This window comes from Mus caroli, chromosome 2 (genome assembly GCF_900094665.2).
Source record: "Mus caroli chromosome 2, CAROLI_EIJ_v1.1, whole genome shotgun sequence".
NCBI lineage: Eukaryota > Metazoa > Chordata > Mammalia > Rodentia > Muridae > Mus > Mus caroli.
This window is the reverse complement of record NC_034571.1, coordinates 68,510,556-68,530,917: the sequence shown is the minus strand read 5'-3', so window position 1 is coordinate 68,530,917 and position 20,362 is coordinate 68,510,556. Positions and strand designations below refer to the sequence as shown.

At 38.9% G+C, this 20,362-nt stretch overlaps 1 protein-coding gene across 4 annotated transcripts in view; it reads left to right on the top strand.

Annotated features, from left to right (window-relative positions):
* Chn1 (chimerin 1) overlaps positions 1 to 20,362 on the top strand; it is a 156,153-nt gene that overhangs the window by 53,902 nt on the left and 81,889 nt on the right. For 2 of the 4 annotated variants that reach the window (XM_029474318.1, XM_029474319.1), the window contains exons 4-6: positions 2,504 to 2,624; positions 4,400 to 4,431; positions 7,716 to 7,829. In XM_029474318.1, the coding sequence (XP_029330178.1) occupies positions 2,504 to 2,624; positions 4,400 to 4,431; positions 7,716 to 7,829 (267 nt within the window). The remainder of the gene's footprint in view (positions 1 to 2,503; positions 2,625 to 4,399; positions 4,432 to 7,715; positions 7,830 to 20,362) is intronic. The other 2 variants (XM_021182689.2, XM_029474320.1) reach the window with 1 other exon arrangement.

The window sequence follows — 20,362 nt, the reverse complement described above, 5'->3', positions numbered from 1 at the left end:
AATAACTAGTAAGGGATCTAGGGTCAGGGAGATAGGACATTGTGTTACAGAGAGAGAAGGGAATAGAGTAGGATGAATTGAGCAGGAGGATGGGAGAGCATGGTAAAGGAGGGAATTTGGGAAGGGACAGGTAATTCTGACGACTTTTGAAAAGCCATATGGAAACTTACTACTGAAAAAGCTTTCTAAAATATATGCATATCGGAAAGAAATGTAAATGGAATCACAATATAAGCAGGGGAGACAATTCTTCAAAAAGACATTTTATGCTATCAAGTAAAACTTTCAGTGCCAAGAATGGGCTACCTATTGTTGGGTCTTTGGCCAAAGGAATTCTGTAAACCCTCCCAGACATCACAGGCTATTGCCACAGCTATTGTTTCCCCTTTATGACCTGACTATAAGGCACTCTTGCTGAAAAGTCCACTTATTTATATCATCAAACATGGAGAACTTGAGCTGGTTGGTACCTAACTATAATTTTCACCTACTGAATATTCATGGTACTAGAAGGTGTTTTGGATGCCACAGGAGGAGGAAAGTAATCCTCACTATTACCCTTTATTCTACAACAGTGACCTGCCAGTAAGGTATGATGGTGCACCATATATTATGGGAGTGACCAACCACTTAAAATTTTTTTAATTCAGTTTCACTCCATGATATAGAACACATGTCTGACCCTGCTAATATAACCTAAGACTAGATAGACATTTATATTTTTATTCCTTCAATTAATCAGCCAGTATACTCTGAATAGTTACTTTCTGTTAGATCCTCAGAATTTAAGTCAATATCTCTTCTCAGGAAGAGCTTAGAGTCTCCATAGTGCATGGAGTAGATTAGCCATTAGAAAGTGTGGGAGCAATTCCATGTCATTCGGCTTTGTGGTGTGTGTGTGTGTGTGTGTGTGTGTGTGTGTGTGTGTGTGTGTTTGTTTGTTTGTTTCTCCCCTGACTTGTAGGGAACTTGTGGTAGAATGCCAAGAGATAACAGAGATCTACATAGGTAAAAAATAATTTAAAATAATTTTACATACTAAGTGTAGAGCTTAGACCCCATCCTTGTAGCTATAGAAGTAAAAATATTTTCAGCAGAAAAACAGACTAGGCTTAGATCACTTGGCTGCAGTGTAGAAGCCAGATTAGGAAGGAAGATGGACCTTTGGAGGCAAAATGTCTGGTTTAGGAGATTGCTGTAGTACTTCTAAGGGTAAGCGAAAGGACCTGTAAGATACTGGTTCTGGAAATAGCCAAGAAGGGGCCGACAGAGGAATCTCTAACGCAGCAGAATACATGCAGTTGGATGGACCGAGTGTGAGGGAAAAGTGACTGTAGGGAACTAGTCATCTCTTGATTTATCTCCTTCATCTGATTCTCAGGAAACAGATTTTTCTTTTCCTTCAAGAACAATTAGATGTTTTAAAAAACTTAATAAAAAGCATATGAATGCTTAAATAAGCATAAATTATTTCTACTGTTGCATTACATTTAAATTTCTAACTTGATAGATTTTTTGTTTTTTGTTTTGTTTTTTGAGACAGGGTTTCTTTGTATAGCCCTGGATGTCCTGGAACTCACTTAACTTGATACATTTTAAGTCAACTAATTGCAGATTGTTAATCATTTTTATATTATCGACTAGTCTTTTAATTTGATTATCTGAGTAATGTCTGTAACTTTGAAGATACTACTTAATATCCTAGATAACCCGAAAAGATCTAGAGTTGTTTGTTTTGTTTTGTTTTTTTAAAGAAAACCTTCCCTACTTCCTTAGATTCAAAAGATGTGCAGTGAGTTTTGTGAGCTCAGATGGGTTTTATACTGGAAGATAAATAACCCAGCTGCAGATGCAGCAGAAATAAAGTTTCCCAAAGCTTATTATTTAAGAATAATTCTTAGGAACACGTAGAATCATGATTCCCATGAGAAAACAAAACCATGCTGAAAACAATTTAATTAATAACATAGAGGTCAACCAGCAGAAAAGTTTGTCACCGTGCAAAAAAGGAGACCATGTATCAGAAAGGAAACCTTGTCACTTGTTTGTAGTATGAATGTGAGAAAGAAATGTAGTATGTTGTTACCATAATTCTACAATTGGGAGGATTTGAAGATGCCTCAGAGATGAGGTCTGTACTGGGCTAGGTTAAGGTGTGGTTTTGAGGATGCGTGATGTTGTCCCTGAAACAGATTTCCTGCTATGCTGGCAATACATATTTCAAATTTGTTAGAAGCAGTACTAGATCTGGAGAGCCAGGGAATAGGAAATCCAGACTTGGCAGCTAGGCTTATTGCAGAACCACGAATCATTCGGCAGGCTTTGAAGTTGCTTTGGGAAGTGTCATTCAACCTGAATCAAGTGAGACATCATCAAATAGGCAGAAAGAGGGCTTTTTTGGCTGTGCATAGGAGCCCAACTTGCTCTCTACCTCTTGAATAGACAATATCTTGAATAACAAATCTGGCCTCCCTGGTACTCAGTTTCTTCCTGTTCTTTACAGCCCAGCAGCCCTGCTATTTGGTACTCCTCCAAAGGAAATGAACGAAGACACAGCTGTGCTCTCAATGTTTATTGCTGTATTAGTCACAATGGCCAGGAGAGTCTGGTCAGAGAATGAGTGGGTAAAGAGAACATATGTATATACATGATGAATACTGTAGTTCATGACAATACAGTCTTTAAAAGAAGCAAGTCCTATTATTTGTATTATTGTGGGTGAACCTGGGAGACATTTTAGTAAGTGAAATAAGGGAGGCTCAGAAAGTCAAACACTTGTAATCTAACGCTTTAGAATATAACCGTTTAGTTCAGGACAAGTTCAGCTCAAGTTCAGCTCAGGTGTGGATGGTAGTTATCTGATGCTGGGCTGGTTGGTGACTGCAAAGGCGTTGGCTAATGAATACAACATCTCCATGAAAACAGGAATACTTCAAGAGTACAGATTTTAAGTCTGTTAGGTAGTGCATGTTAATTATGTTAGTCATTCCACAATAAACACATATCAGTACATGATGCTATAAATGATAATACACACAGATATTAATTATACAATATATATGTTTTCATCAATTAAGACTTTATCATGAAAAACAAGTTAAAAACTGGAAATGATAAAATTCTTTTACAAAGTCAGAGTAGAATCATTTTTACCTTATTGTGGAGAGTAAATGATGTTTAAATGGAATTAAAACATAAGCAAATAGCGGGATTCCCTCGAATCTAGATTATCTCATAGGAAAAGGCCTTTCCATTGCTGTGATTCTGAGCTAGGTTGTTTGTTCAGGAACTAACTTAAATATCATCTCAGAATAGCTTTTTCTGACCACCACCTTATAGCTAATATTAGTCTCCTCTTACTGCCTTCAGACCACTTACTACTCCTTTATTTTCTGTTGTTCTTATCACTTAAAAGAAGGACAATAGCAAAACCAGTATTATTGTGTGTTTCTCATCCTTACAATGTTTTCTTTCTTTCTTTCTTTCTTTCTTTCTTTCTTTCTTTCTTTCTTTCTTTCTTTGAGACAGGCTTTCTCTGAGTAGCCCTGACAATGTATTTTCAAAATAGGATAATTTTGGTTTTAATTCAGCGATATGTCCTCTGCACATAAAAAATAAATAAGGCCAAGATGGCTCAGAGGATAAAGGCACCTGTGGCCAAGCCTGATGACCTGAATTCAGTTCCTCACCCCCACATGGTAGGAGGAGAGAATCACCCCCTGCAGGTTGTCCTCTGACTTCCATGTCTCATGATGGGGCTTGGGTGCCCCTCCCATAGCCACAAACACACAAATAATAGAACAATTTTCTTTAAAAAAATGTTTTCTCTTCAGTATTTCTTGAAGGAATTGGGCAGATCTCCTCTATCTTCCTGTGTGTCCAGTAGGAGTCCATCAGCATCTATGCTTGTGGATGAGTTGCAGGCTATGAAATGCTGTAGGAGGGGAAGCTGTCAGGAGGAAACCTGGCAGGGAGCAGAAGGGGATGATATGTTAAGATGTCTGTAACAAAATGGAGAATGTTGAGGACCAGGAAGGAAGAGGACTGGGGACAATGGGGAAGATCCACAGTCTGGTGTCACCCTGTTGAGCACTAAGTTCTATTGATATTTTACTCTTTGAATAATGTGATCAAGTATCTTTTCTAGTTCATTACTACCTAGAAACAAAACATAGTTCAACTGTTGACACACGCAGCACGGATACATCAGAAACAGATCTAGGGAAAAGAAATAATAAATCCAATTAATTAATAAACAGAATCCATCTTCTGCCCATTGAAAATGTTATGCAGATTCTTCTTCTTGGTGTGTGCTTTAGTTTATTATATAAAAACAGTGTTGTTATATTTTGCACATTTTAATTTTCACAACTATTCATTGTTCTTCCTTTTCCTGTAGGTAGAAAACAGACCAAAGTATTATGGAAGAGAGTAAGTATGGCTGATCAGAAAGTGTCTCATAGATTGTCGTATGTAAAAGATACAAGTAAACGCACGGCTTTGGTAAAAACACAGGATGAGATAAATATTCTAGTTTGGTGGAATTGAATTCTCTTTCTTTGATTACAGGTATAATCCTGACTAGTCTAAATAGGAAAATAAAGACAAGTATAAAAAGAAAGTACTGTGATAAACACATGTGCAATAATGCTAAAGAAGCAAGCCATATAAATACATACTCCTAGATGGATCTCAAGAAAGTGCATATAGTTATGTACTAAATGCAATAAAACATATATATAGACTCAGTGGGTATGGATAGTTTATTTTATATTGGCCCCCTTTCTAGTTTTCTATATTATGTAGTATCAGCCCAGAAAAGAAGTGATTTGTGTTATTCAGAGACATGTCAAAATTTTTTATATACTACCTTCTGAAGATGTTTTCCTAATGTTATTTTAATTTTTAATGAACATTGGTGTTTTGCCTGCATGTATATCTGTGTGAGGGTGTCAGATCACTTGGAAGTGGAATTATAAGCGGCCATATTGGTGTTTGGAATTGAACCCAGGTCCTCTGAAAGAGCAGCTTTTAACCACTAAGCCATCTCTCTAGCACCCTTCCTAACATAATTTATTTAAAGCAGTAGATCACTATGAAGGCCAGCTTCCTTTTGTGTAAAATTATAGGCATGCGCCAATGCTGACATCAGTCCCCTCTCAGGTTTTACAGACATCTTGTCCATACAAACTTGTAGTTTGAGTTTTCCACTTAATGTTGATAATGAGCATTATAATATTTTTTTAAATTGCCTTTTGGTTTTAGTTATACAGTTGGGCAACAAACTATACCAAAAATTATTCCAAATGCTGTTTTAGTGTTTAAGGTCTTAACTTTTCTGATTATTGAGAATAGAAATATAGCACTTTGAAGAAAAGAATAAAAATCTATATAAAAGAATATAGTCCATCTCACTCCCCAGATAAAAACTTTTGTTTTTCATTGGGATAATATCAGATAACAATGTACATAGCAAATATTTCTAAATTACTTAAAATTCCAGGCGTGGGCCAGGTGGTGGTGGCACACACCTTTAATTTCAGCACTCAGGAGGCAGAGGCAGGAGGGTCCCTGTGATTTCAAGGCTATCCTGATTTACAGAACAAATTCCAGGACAGCCAGAAGACCTAGATAGATAGACAGACAGACAGACAGACAGATGAACGACTGACTGACAGATGGACAGACAGACACAGGCACACAGACACACACACGTGTGTGTGTGTGTGTGTGTTTGTGTGTGTGTGTATGTGTAAGTCGTGTGAATGTCCGTAGGCAGTGTGCCTGTGGGTTGAGGTAAGATGGCTGCAGAGCTGAGGACCAGTGACCTTAAGGGCTCTTCAGTTGACCTTCTGATTGAGGCTCTCAGCAGGAATGCTGGCCACAGAAGTGTGTCTGATTTTAGACTGGAAATTTATAGATTAGGGGGCTTAATCTCTAATGCTAATAGTAATTTTGAGAAGCCTCTTACTGTACAATTTTAAAGGGATACAATTATTGGATCAACTGGTATGAATCATTTTAAGGGTCTTTAAATTTTGTCAGAGTGTCTTTCAAAATTTGAATTTTATTGCTTTAAGATGATTGATTTTTATTTTAAACAGCTAGCACATTTTGCCAAGTTTATTCACTGATGGCACATATAGTAATCTAATGAGGGTGTACATCAAGTGGGTTACAATTTTGCTTGCACCAGATTCAGTGTATTGCCTGTGGACCTAGTTCTAAACAATTAAGAAATTCATAGAAATGAAAAATTCAGGAGACCAACTATAGCATTTCTGATTGGTGTGATTTAAACATTATTGCCATGCACAATTTTAAGACTGTTCAGAGACTGGGCCAAGGAAAAACTTCAGAGAGTTACCAGTTACTCCAAGCAAAATTTCTGGGTTATTAAGGTACCAATAAAGGGCCTTTAAAATTTATTACAAAGTCAAGTGACTATTGTCCTTTTGCACTGTAGAAGCCACAAGCAATGCTTCTTTTAAGCAGTGAGGCAGCAGTGATGAGAGACTATTTCCATGCTCTTCTGTGATCTCTGAGCCTTGGAGATACATTGAACAGACAGATCACAGCATGGTTGATGTAGTGCAAACAAGGACATCACAGGAGAAGTAGTAACTACCCAGTGAATTGTCTGAGTTTGTATATTAATGTTTTATTATTTATTTACTTTTTAGTAATTTAAAATGCCCTTAGGAACATTGTGGGCCATTTAGGGGAGAAATGATTTTTAGGAAATATGATTTGTCCCTTAGGAAAGTGAATGGGAGATAAGCTAGTTTGTAATAAGATTTGGGTGTGGTGTGATATCACCTTAAGTCTCCTCTTTAGGTGAAGCTCTGTCTCCCTGGGAAAGAGTTTGCTGGGACTTTGCACCTTTTGGGTGGTTTGTCTTTATATAGATAAGGAAGCTCAGAGAAAGATGTGCTGTCAGATGAGATAACACACTGAAGCAGCACATTTCAGGCAGGGCCCATAGTCCTTGGCAGTCTTTGAGTTCCTAAAAGGATTTGGTGTGTGAGTTTACAAATTGCAAATCATCATACAGGTCTGAATGATTCCATGTTTTAGATATTTGCCACCACTGCTATTTTTATTTTCTTAGTGTTTTATATCAGGTTGTTGTAAATGAATCTTTGCATAAAGGATTTATTTATTATTTGTGTTTATTCTTCCTTATTTCCTTTGTTAATGAAAGATAGATTTGGACAGGAAGTGAAGGCAAGTGCTGCACCGTTTGCTTGTGGTCTGAATATTGAGTGATGCACATTATGCACATCACTGGGTGATCATGATAATTAAAGACCCAGGGCCCTGGAAAGTTGCTGGCATGGACTTCCAGCTAGAAGTTTGGACCACAGCACCAACTGGGAAGAAGAAATGAGATACATTTCTGTATAGTATTCTTTAGCAAGCCTATATGGTCACATGACCACATGAGAAAGGCCACATGAGTGAGGTGGAGGGTTCTGCCTTAGATGGATATGGATTTTGCTTCTGGGCTGGGAACTAGACTCAGTAGCCATTTTGGTGCTGTTCTTATCATAGAGAAGCTAGCCAGGAGTCAAGCCAAGAGACACAAGCACGGTTAAATCTGAGTGCTTTTCCTTGCACTGCGGCTGAGAACAGCAGGTGAGGGCAGGGGTTGCTTGTCCTGTTATATTGAAAAACATGAAAAGCTGTGTTTCTGAACTGGCTTTGTTCTGTAGGTATCATGGCATGATCTCTAGAGAAGAGACTGACCAGCTCCTGAGTGTGGCTGAGGGGAGCTACCTCATCCGTGAGAGCCAGCGGCAGCCAGGAACGTACACTTTGGCTTTAAGGTTGGTCATAGACATGCAATTATAACTGTACAGTATTTTAAATCCTCTTAATAGAGGGCTTTCAGATTTAAAGACATCCAGCATGTAATTCAATTGGTTCTTGTTTTCTTGTGGTCTAATTACCATTTTAACAGCTTTGAGACCTTTAAAAAATTCCCATGAATGGTAACCCTCAGTGATTAAGGAGTCAGATATGTTTGTCAGTTCCTTGCTCTCTGTCTTGCTTTGTCAGCTTCCCTCTATTTCTTGAATAAAGAAAGATACTAAACATTCTTTGTAACTAATGAACCTAAAGCCAGTGCCATTTCTTAAGTAAAATTTTGGTTGAAGTAGCTTTTCTTGAGAGCTCTTGGCTCTTCTTTATAATTCAACTTCACATAATGTTTTGGCTGTTCTTAGCTGACAGCGCAGTACCTAGAAACAAGTATTTCTGTTAACGCTGCACTCAAACCAATTGTAAGAATGGAGATAGTGGCATACATGTCCACTGGGCTTACCCTGTGTCAGGCTTTTAAGTGCACTTAATCTTTAAGACAACTCTATATTATCATCATCATTATTATTACTCTTTTTTTACTTTACAGTTGAAGAAACAGAGGGCCTGAAGGAGGTTGATTACCATGGCTAACCAGGGTCACACATATAATAAGTTATACTAGTATTTTAAGCCAGTGAGGCTTAGAGTGTGCTTTTAAACACTGTGCTTCTGCCTGTCCAAAGGCTGAGAATAAATATTTGTTGTCTTTGTTCATCTCCTCATGGGTTAAATCACACTGGTCTCATCTTTGAAAAGACTAAAGAGCAGCTGCAACTTCCAAAGGAAGTGATGAAGAAATGATAGAACACAGAGAGCATAGAACACTGTCAGTGCTTAAGACAGCTAGCCTTACTCCTTCTCCACTTCTTCTGTTTCTGTGAGGGAACACGGAATCCATTCTCGGCCATAGATGAGTATCAGTTGATCTTCCTTATAACCTGACTGACTGAGGTCAGTGCTATTTCACAATGAGTTCTGAGGCCATTGTATTCTGGGAAAGGATCACAGCATTTGTAGAACTTTGCCTTTTGTTACAAATTATGATGTATACATTCCTCTTCAGTTACTTAGCTGAGTTGCTCATTAATTTTAATTGTGGTATATAGGGAAAAATATCTACTTTTGTAACCCAAATATCTTCGTTTATTTTACTACGAATTTTACTAGAAGACTGATTTGGGGGAAGTCACAGAATTACTTGAAGTTGCTTTTCCTAGCTTTTGGTTTTGTTTCTGCTTTTGAGGGCCTCAGACACAGGCCCTGTGCATGTTGGAGACATCGTTCAACTCTATCTGCAACCCTTAAAGTTGGTTTATTTGTCTTTCTGTTCCTTTAACTTTCTATCAGAATCCTGCCATTCCCATTTGTGGCAGTCATGTGATTGTCTAGGGTAAGTGAGCCTTGAGTAACAGAGAGTGGACCTGAGTAACTCGGAAGGAAGAAGAGCAGAAGCCTGCTCCTTTGACTGCGGTTTTCTTACTCTCCCAAGATCTTGTGCATGGTCTAAGACTGGAGTAGCTTGAGTTCAGGCTCACCTCTTGTCTTTGGGTGCTGTCATTGTGGAGTTCTCCCTTCCTCAGCCATCAGAGTCCAGCACTGTGGAGTTAGTGTGGAGTAAAGTAACCCTGACTTCACAGGCTCTTCCTCCTCCTCACCTTCCTAGCCTGTCATTCTGCTCACTTTCTATCCACCTGGCACAGCAAATTGAGGTTAGCGAATAGGTCAGCATCATTTTGAAGGAAGTATTTTCCATGTATAGGTCTGTGAGAAACTATAGTCTATCGTTTGTTACTGAAGAACCACCACAGGGTTGTTAACTGGAAAGAAATATGGAGAAAAGAAAGCTGCAGGTGAGGGTAGGAAGAGGAATTTATGAATGTGTGTTGTGAATAATGTATGCATCAAAATATAACTAACAGTTCTTCCATTTTAAACTAGATGTGTGGCAGGAGAATGCTAAGAAGAATATGAAATAGAAGTTGCCTTAAAGTGTGTATATTTATTATGATCTCATATTCCCAGTTCAGCTGATAATTCTCCCAGTTCACATCAGTTGTTGTTTTTAACATGATGTACAGTCCATTTGTGGTAAACAGCTTGTCTAGTTCATAGCCATCTGTGTTCATTGTGCATTTGCTGTGTTGGCCAACGGCTCTCTATAAAGGAATAAATTTTGAACCTCGCGATCCTAAGTAGATGCATCAAGATCAATATGTCCAGTACCAAGCTTAACACTTCCCTTTCAAGTATCCTATATTATCTCCACTCCCCTTACTAGCTGTTACTACTGGCTGTGTATTTTTCTAAGGTTTTTGACCCTTGTAGCATTCATTCAGAGCTCCCCCTTCCCTTACAGCCCACACTAAATCTTATAGCATATATATATATATATATATATATATATACACACATATATATATAGTTTGCTGTTAAAAATAAGTTTATTATTTTTAATATAAAGTTGAAATTTTTGGTTTTATAATTTTTCTTTAGTTTTCTAAATCCATTTTTTCTATTTCTCAATATTTTATAACTCTCTAAAGCCTTGGATACTGTACCATAGTCCCTGGTAATTAAAAGAAGTTTTCATTTGCTTATTTCATACAGCCAAGTCATTCCTGTCTCTTGATATTTTAAAAGTTTCTTTTTCAGTCTTAAGCAATTTTTTTTTTGGATTGGTAAATGTGTAACGATCAACTAGAGGCCAGCTTTGATCATTTATAAATGATCATCCTGAAATCTCATTTAGTTGTCATGGATGGGAAGGCTGAGACAAAAGGGTTATTCAAGTCCAATAGTTCAAGACCAGTCTGGCCAACAAAGTACGGTTCAGTCTCAACAGGGAAAAGAACATTTTAAAGCAAGGAAAGAAAGAAAAGCAGTGATGATTAAGATTGTGGAGGTGAATAGACATGGGGTTGAGACGACTGTTTCCTCTCACTGGCATTTCTTCCTACAGCAGTAGTCTCTGTATGTGATATAGGCGTCGGGTGTTAGTCCTGAGGGTACACATAAGGAGAATGTCTAGGCACTTGTGACCTCCCTCCTGTTTCACAGTGATTGGGAGGTTTCCTGGGGATTGAGTTAACATTTGCGTTAATTACAGCTTAAGAAAATACTATGTCAGACATGAAGGAGTTTAATGTAATTTAAGAGTTCAGCTGAAAAGATGTTTTTTCTTATGGTTTTTATAGTTTTAAGAGGTAATTCTTTTCTCTGTGCTGGTAATCAAACTCAGGGCTTAATGCTACACACTGAAATACCCCAATAGATCAGGAACTAATTTTTAAAAACCATACTTCATTGGTCTGAGGAGATGCCTCAATTGGTTAAAAACAAACAAACAAACAAACAAACAAAAGAAAAACCTACCTGGGCCAGGGTGGTTTCCAAGCTAGCCAGGACTATATTGAGACCTTATCTTTAAAAAACAAAACCAGAGTATGTCAAGAGAAGAAGGAAGGTATGGATTAAACAGGAACCCAGCAGGAGCCTAGAAACCAGATCCGATGCATCTCACATCTCTGCTGATAGAAACCAGCCAACTAGCTGTCTGCACTGTGAGCTGACCTTGTGCCACAGCTCTCCATACCCAAATACCATCAGGAGAGAGCTGGACTCCTAGGAGTACTAACACACAGGCCTGAAGGATGGACAAGCCACAGTCAGAGGTAGCAAGACCAGCTGACACCAGAGATAACCAGATGTCGAGAAGAAAGGGCAAGAACATAAGCAACAGAAACCAAGGCTACTTGGCATCATTAGAACCCAGTTCTCCCACCACAGCAAGCCCTGAAGACCCCAACACACCAGAAAAGCAAGGCACTGATTTAAAAATTACATCTCATGATGATGGTAGAGGACTATAAGAAGGACATAAACGTTTCAGAAAGTAAGTAGAGCTAGCCCCTGCACTAGGTGATCTCACTTGCTCAGTCTCTTGGCCCACCAACTCACTAGCCCTGCTAGGCCACATGGCTCCCACCAGGCCATCTCTCAGATGCCTCCCCCCTACCCAAGTTCCTCTCGTTTTCACCAAACATCCCACACACCCCTGGTTAGCCATGTCAACACCTAATTACCTGATAGAATCAAGACTCTTAATGCTTAATTAGCCAATGAGTTTTATGTATCAATAATAACACAATTTACAAGATGCCAATACAATAATTTCAGAGCCAAATGATAATGATAAAGCTTTAACACAGTTATTCTAACCTTTTAATAACACCATGCCAGCCTCCATTCTGGTTCTCTCCCTCCTTCTCAGACCTCTCTCTCTGTCTCCTCAACTTCTCCCTCCACCTCCCGTCTCCTGTCCAATCACAAGCCTCCCTCTGCTCTGATGTAATTGGACAGGGAAAATCCAGCAACACATAAATAACTCCCTTAAAGAAATAGAGGAGACCACTGGTAAACAGCTAGAAGCCCTTAGAGGAAACACAAAAATTCCTTAAAGAATTGCAGGAAAACACAATCAAACAGATGAAGGAATTGAACAAAATCATCCAGGATATAAAAATGGAAATAGAAACAATAAAGAAATCACAAAGGGAGACAACTCTGGAGATAGAAAACCTAGGAGAGAGATCAGGAGTCATAGATGCAAGCATCACCAACAGAATACAAGAGATAGAAGAGAGAATCTCTTCAACAAAATTATAGAAGAAAACTTCCCNAACCTAAAGAAAGAGATGCCCAGGAACATACAAGAAGCTTACAGCCAGAAAAGAAATCCCTCCTGTCACATAATAATCAAAACACCAAATTCATTAAACAAAGAAAGAATATTAAAAGCAGTAAGGGAAAAAGGTCAAGTAACATATAAAGGCAGTCCTGTCAGAATTACATCAGACTTCTCACCAGAGACTATGAAATCTAGAAGATCCTGGGCAGATGTTATACAGACCCCAAGAGAACACAAATGCCAGCCCTGGCTAATATACCCAGCAAAACTCTCTATTATCATAGATGGAGAAAACAAGATATTTCATGATAAAACCAAATGTACACAATATCTTTCCATAAATCCAGTCCTACAAAGGATAATAGATGGAAAACACCAACACAAGGAGGAAAACTACACCTTAAAAAAGCACAAAAGTACTTTCTTTCAACAAATGTAAGAGAAGATAGCCACACAAACATAGAAATAACATAAAAAAAAATAACAGGAAGCAACAATCACTATTCCTTAATATCTCTTAACATCAATGGACTCAATTCCCCAATAAAAACACATAGACTAACAGACTGGATATGTAAACAGGACCCAGCATTTTGCTGCATACAGGAAACACAGTGATGAAGGCAGACACTACCTCAGAGTAAAGGTCTGGAAAACAATTTTTCAAGCAAATGGTCCCAAGAAACAAGCTGGAGTAGGCATTCTAACATTGAATAAAATCCACTTTCAACCAAAACTTATCAAAAGATGAGGAAGGACACTTCATACTCATCAAAGGAAAAATATACTAAGAAGAACTCTCAATTCTGAACATCTATGCTCCAAATCAAGGGCACCCACATTCATAAAAGAAACTTTACTAAAGCTCAAAGCACATATTGAACCCCACATAATAATAATGGGAGACTTCAACACCCCACTCTCATCAATGGACAGATTATGGAAACACAACCCAAACAAAGACACAATAAAACTAATAGAAGTCATGGACCAAATGGATTTAACAGATATCTATAGAACATTTCATCCTAGAGCAAAAGAATATACCTTCTTCTTAGCATCTCATGGTACCTTCTCCAAAATTGACCTTATAATCAGTCACAAAACAGGCCTCAACAGATTCAAGAAGTTTTAAGTAATCTCATGTATCCTTTCAGATCACCATGGACTAAGGCTGGTCTTCAATAGCAACAAAAACAACAGGAAGCTCACATACACATGAAACCCTACTCAATGATAACTTGGCCAAGGAAGGAATAAACAAAGAAATTAAAAGCTTTTTAGAATTTAATGAAAGAAGGCACAACATACCCAAACTTATGGGACACAATGAAAGCAGTGGTAAGGGGAAAACTTATAGCTCTAAGTACCTTCAAAAAGAAACTAGAGAGAGCATACACTATCAGCTTAACAGCTTGGTAATACTCTTGTAATTCTAGTGCTGTTACAAGTAGATCCCTGGGGCTCCCTGGGTAGTCAGCCCATCCTGCTTGATGAGATCCAAGCCAGGGAGAGACTTTGTTTCAAAGAGGCTTGGTGTCATCTAGGGAACAACTTATAGTTGTCCTTTGACACACACAAACACACAGAAGTTACAGCATAAGCTTAAGAAACATTTTTAGATTCAGTCTGGTCAATTCCTGTTGACCTGTCTCAGTGCCCTAGTCTTATATTTTGCTTTGTAAGTAAGCAGTTCTGAGGACCAAACCAGGGGTCTGTACTGCTTTCCAGGCAATCCAGCCTTGAGCAAGTGCCCCGTTCCCAACCCTTCTCTTCTACTTCTGAGCTGTTGCTCAGTTTTCTACTGAGTTTGTCATTTCACAATATATATATAATTTGGTTCTGAAATTTTCATCACATCTTGAGACTAGTGAAATAAAGAGATATGAAAATCTCAGATATAAAATATCTGTTTTCTCTTTGCTGTCACTGTACTTGGTAAAATCTCAATAAATTATGGGTATATGTACATTTGCAACCTGTTTATCACTCTAGAGGCAGCGAGCCAGGGAGAATGGAGCCTGACCTGAGGCTGAGTCTCATCCAATAGCCAACTTTATTCAGAGCATCAGACAGTTTATACCCTGAGGGCTAAGAAAGGTTACCTGAGTGTACAATTGCAAGGACAAGCTGCCACGTGGCAAAAACCTGTTTCTCCTTAGAGGCAAATAGAGAAATAACAATAGCCAGTTGTAATGAACAATCTAAGGCAAACTCATTTCTGTCTGCTACACCTAGTAGAGCCAGGAAAGTACATTTCAAGAACAATTCCAAGTTGTTGAAGAAATTGAGGTCACAAGACACTTGTTTTCTTGGAGTTTTCTCATGGCACTCAGACTTCTCCCCATGGGTTTCCATCCTTGCACCATGTTCTGATAGAAACCCACTTAGAAGTTTAAAAAATGTTTTTATCTGAAAAATTGTATGCTTACATTTTGATTGGAATTGGGTAAATGTGGTGTGCTTGTAACAAGAGCTACTTACTTTCTTCCTCAGTAACTAACTGTGCAACAGTGAGGTTCCTGGTGAGCGCTTCCATTCTTACTCTTGGTCTCTTCAGCCTAATAGTTAATGCAGGCCACACTTGCCTGGACTCTAAGTAAACCAATAAACAAAACGTATAGTCCTGGGAGGTGGTACTGCACGTCTTTAGTCCCACCACTCAGGAGGCAGAGACAGGCTGATTTCTGTGAGTTTGAAGTCAACCTAGTCTACAGCGTGAATTTCAGGACGGACTCCAGAGAAACCCTGTCTTGAAAAATCTTCCTGCCAAAGAGAAACCTATAGCAGTGTCACATATTAAATCTGATATAGGACTAACGCTATGCATGACTTATGCAATCTCTAGGCTTCTGTCAATGTGGGTTCCCTTTGACATGATGAACCCCTTTTTTTCAGTAGCTTGAGCTTCTATATTTTTACTTAGAAGAAAAATCTTAAGTTATGTTTACAGTAGTTGGAGAATAAAGCCAAATGAATCATTTAAAACAATAGCCGCCAGGCATGGTGGCGCACGCCTTTAATCCCAGCACTGGGGAGGCAGAGGCAGCCGGATTTCTGAGTTCGAGGCCAGCCTGGTCTACAAAGTGAGTTTCAGGACAGCCAGGGCTATACAGAGAAACCCTGTCTCAACCAAAACCCAAACCAAACCAGAACAAAACAAAAAGACAATAGCCACTTGAATCTTAATGAATATATTGGAAAACACAAGGAAGACCAGAGGAAATAATAAGTCGAGATTTCTCAAAATCAGGAAACTTTGCTGGCTTAATCATGGGATTAGTTAAGGAAACATGTTGATGTTGCAGATGTGTAATGCGGCTTAGCTGCTCAGTATGCTGTGATGTGATCCTCTGTCTCTGTTGTGTGATAACCAGCCTCACTGTAACGCCAGCTTTGCTTGGGGTCAGAGGAACAGAGTTGTGGGTTTCCACTTTGTCACCACTGAGAATGTGTGGAGGAGCTTGGTTAGTTTTATCATGCAGCGTGCTTGCTTCTCTTCTCTTCAGGATAGTACAGTGAGTTCAGCTCCGGCCTTCAGAGCCCTGAGCCTGGAGCATCTGCAGGGAAGTACAGGCAGATACTGGCTGCTGTCTAACTAGTACCTGCTCCTGGTACTGGAAAATGCACCTGCCTCTTCCGAAAGAAGGCAGTTGTAGAGAGCTGAATGAGCACACAAAGTATTGTTTTCATGTATTGTCTTAAACAGGACAAGAGGTGCATGGGGTTATGAGAAGTGGGAGAAATGGATTCCGGTAGGTACAGCATGGTAGGCTGTAGCCATTAAGGAAGTCTCCTTGTTAGGTACTAAGGATTGACCCATAGTATAATTCTCAAAACGTATAGACCTCAGAGCTGGGGGATGGCCCTGCCTATAAAGTGCTTGCTGTACAAGTGTAATGACCTGAGTTTGGATCCCCTGACCTTCTGTAAGGATTTTAATTCATGTTAGAGTCTGGGCACAGCAGACAAACCTGTAACCCTGGCACTGACTGCAGCCAGGGGGATCTGGGGGCAGCTGGCCAGCCAGTATAGCTGAACTGGCAAGCTCCATTCTATGAGCAAAGAAAGATGTTTCAGGTGGCTCATAGTGGCCTGTGACTCGAGCTCCAAGGAGAGCTCATGCCCGTGTGCATACCCCACCCACCCACCCACCCACAGGAATCGATGCATAATTAAAAATAATTTTTTTTAAAAAAAGAAAAGCCACTTAAATCTCTAAAAGTGGACTATAAATTTATTAGGTGGGAAAATCTAAATATGTAGAACTGCATGGCATGTTTGGTATGTGGAGGCTGATGTGGGGTTAGGGATGCAGGAAACTTAACAGTAAGTGTATTAGGATGCCTCGAAGCTCACACTGGGAATTTATTTTCCTATAAGAAATGGAAGCCACTGAAAGTTTCTCATAGAAACCTTACTTTTGAAGTGAAATTAGAGCAATAAGAACCCTGAGTGGAATGGGTGGCAGTACTAAGTTTACCAGAGTTAGCGCAGGTGTGGGGTGCTACTCGTGCAACCCAGCCTTGCTGTGAATGAAGCTGGGCTCTAGAAAATTAATTTACTAAGCAATTTTCCTTTGACTATGGAGATTTTTAAAAGGGTTTCTTAATAACTTATAGATTTGCCTAGAGAAGATGTGTTAGCTCCAAATTTGGCAACTCCAGAAATATTTCTGTTAATCTGAGTCATTTTAGCTTCTCTAAATTAGGAAAAGAACACGATGTCATATGTGCAGGAGTCTTGATAACTCCTAAAACTTGGATTCAGATATTCCTGGGACAGATTTGGACATGTGCCAGAGGACACTTAAACTCATGTGCCAAGATAGCAATTATTGGGGGAATTTTTAAATAATAGAAAACAAACAAGAATGTTAAAACCAAAAAAAGCATGTTTGGACAGATTATATTTTCTTTTAGAATACATTGCACTTCTTATTTGATAAATTCTGAAGCACATATATATAGTCTATGTTAATCTGAAGAATAAAATTATACAGAACAGTATGTATGGCACACACTACTTATGTAAAATTATGTATCTGTGGTACAAGTGTAAGTAGAGAGTTGTCTGAAAGAACGGTCACTAAAATGTTCAGGGCTTATCTGAGTATTGAACTTAGAGATGGTTTTTTTCTTTTGTACCTTTTAAATTTATTGATTTTGTTTTTACAAACTACATGTGTGTCATTTTTATATTCAGGAAAAAGAAGACAATTGTAATCTTAGGCAAAAACTGAAAGTCAGTGTGTCCCAAATATATGAGGATTGTGAGGATATGAACTTAACAAGTTACTTGAAGAAAGAAGGAGCTTTGGTGGTGGCCGTGGGGCAGCAGAGAGATGGGAGACAGGCAGTATTTGAGAATCTGCATGGTCTTTGTTTGAGGAGACTTGTCCGGTGCTGTTAGTCGTGCCTGTGACATGGAGGTAGCAGGAGATGCCATGTGGCCCCCCTGCTGTTAGCCTTCTTCAGTTGGGCCTCTTCCTGCAGCTTTCCTCAGAGGCTGTGCATGTGGATAGGACTCTGTCACTAGGTTCTAGTGGAGGACCCTTTGAGAAACTACATTCAACATTTAACATTTGATTCAGCTGTCTTGACTCATGCTGCCAAGCAATCCTTGGCTGATTGCTCCCCATGCACTTGGTCCACAGGAGAGAAACTCTTGACAGGATGGCTGTTAGATCCCTTGCATTTGTTATCATTTTCAGGTAGCAAATTAGTATTAAGTGCGTAGAGTAGCGGGAGAGAACGGAGGAGGAGAATACCAGGCCTGGGTTCCCTATTTACTAAGATCAGAGAAACGCTTCACCACTCCTGCCCCACTTTACTTCTTATAGATCCTCTTTTTTCATCAACAAACATAAAAGATGACTTGCAGAAGTTTCCAGTTAGAGGGCAATAATTGAGCCAGAAGCTTTTCTTGCTCTCTCATTCAGTCTCCCTAACCAATGCAGAAGGCCTTGACTCATCCCGAGGGTCCTGAAGCATCTCCCCTTGACAGTCAGGCACTACTCCGCGTATTAACAGTTGGAAGATCTTTCTAACTCTGTGGGGAGATGTATGTCCAGAGGCATCTGCCCATTCAGTGTATTGTGGAGACATTTAGACTCACAAAGCTGTGCTGCCTAATTTAGAGCATTTTAACTTTTCATGCCTTCCTAGCTTTCTCAGCCCTAGGCAACCACTAATCTACTTTTGTCTCTGTAGATTTTTACATCCCTAGCATTTCATATGCATGAAATCAAATAATATGTGACATCTTATAACTGATTTCTTTCCCAAAGCATGTTTTCAGTGTTTGTCTGTGTCATATAATATATCAGATCTTATTTCTTTTTATTAATATATAATATCAGAGAAAATATTCCAGTATATGAGAAAACTTGGTTTTGTTTATTCATTTACTAGTTAAAATACATTTATGTTGTTCCCACCTTTTTTTTGGCCTCTGTGATTAATGTTGCTATAAATACAATTATGAATAATGTGTATGTACAATTTTTATGAAGAAATCTGGTTTGGTATTGGATATATTCTTAAAATTTGGGAGTCTCGGGTATATGCTTCACTGATAATGTGTGCTTAGCAGACAGGAGACTCTAGGTCAGTCCCTAGCAGGAAAAAAATTTTTGAGGGCCTGCCAAACAACTTTCCATGGTGATTATGCTGCTGCAGCTCTGCAGCAAAGAAGGAAGGTTCCAGTTTTTCCTTGTCAGCATCATTATGTCATTAAATGTAGATATACTTATGTGAAGTAGTAGCTCATTTTAGTTTTGGTTTGTATTTTGTTGTGAAATGGTACTTCATTTTTCAAGTTTTTATCATTGTCATGATTTTTATTCACAGATAGTCCCTGGCTTCAACCTTCGCTTCACTTAAACGTTTATAAAACAATAGTAGAGTTAAATGGAAGGTAGAGGGAGTTGTGTTGTTTTTAAAGCTGATTCCAAGATATTTTTGCTTTCTTATTTTAAGACATGTATTTAAAGGCATATTCCATTGAACATTAAAGATGGAAATCAGTATCAAGTACATTTTAAAAAGACATACTTTAAATTATGAACACATGTGTGCATCTGTTTGGTTATCTGCACGTGTGAGTGCAGGTATCAGTAGAGTCCATAGAGAGCTCCAGGTCCCTCCACACTGAAATTAGAGGCAGTTATGAGGCGTCTGCCGTGGGTGCTGAGAGCTGTGCTCTGATCTGCTGAGCCTTCTCTGCCAGCCTCCAGGTACATTTCAAAACGGACAGAAATTTGGTTCAGTTATGATTCTCTGAGCTGTTACCTTGTTAGCAATCTGCCATGTGTTTCTGCTTGAAAGTAAAGTAGGTAGTATTTCAATTCTCTCTAAGACCTGTTCCTCGGCCACCAGATGTAATTCTAGAATATGTTGATAACATGACCCCTTTTCTTTAAATACACACAAAACAAAACATATACAGACTGACCAAACCAGACATTTTATTAGCAGACTTACTCATTTTATAAATGTAACTATTCTTGGAATATTGTTGCAGGCATTCTAGTGACTGTGATGTGATGGAGTCCGTGGTGTTTCCCAATCCATTTGTACTGTAGCAGCCATAGAAAGAGTGCTGATGGGGCACCTTGGAGATGAGTGCACAAGGCAGGCGTGGCCATATGTGCCTGGCCCAAGGACCCCAACAGGTCCATCTTGGCCTCCTTGAAAACTGTAGGGTTTAATATCTTTAACTTGTCCCCTTATTCATGACAATCAGAAAATTCAGTTTTATCCATAAAATAAGTTCATACAGTACATGCAAGTAGTTTGGTTTGGTTTT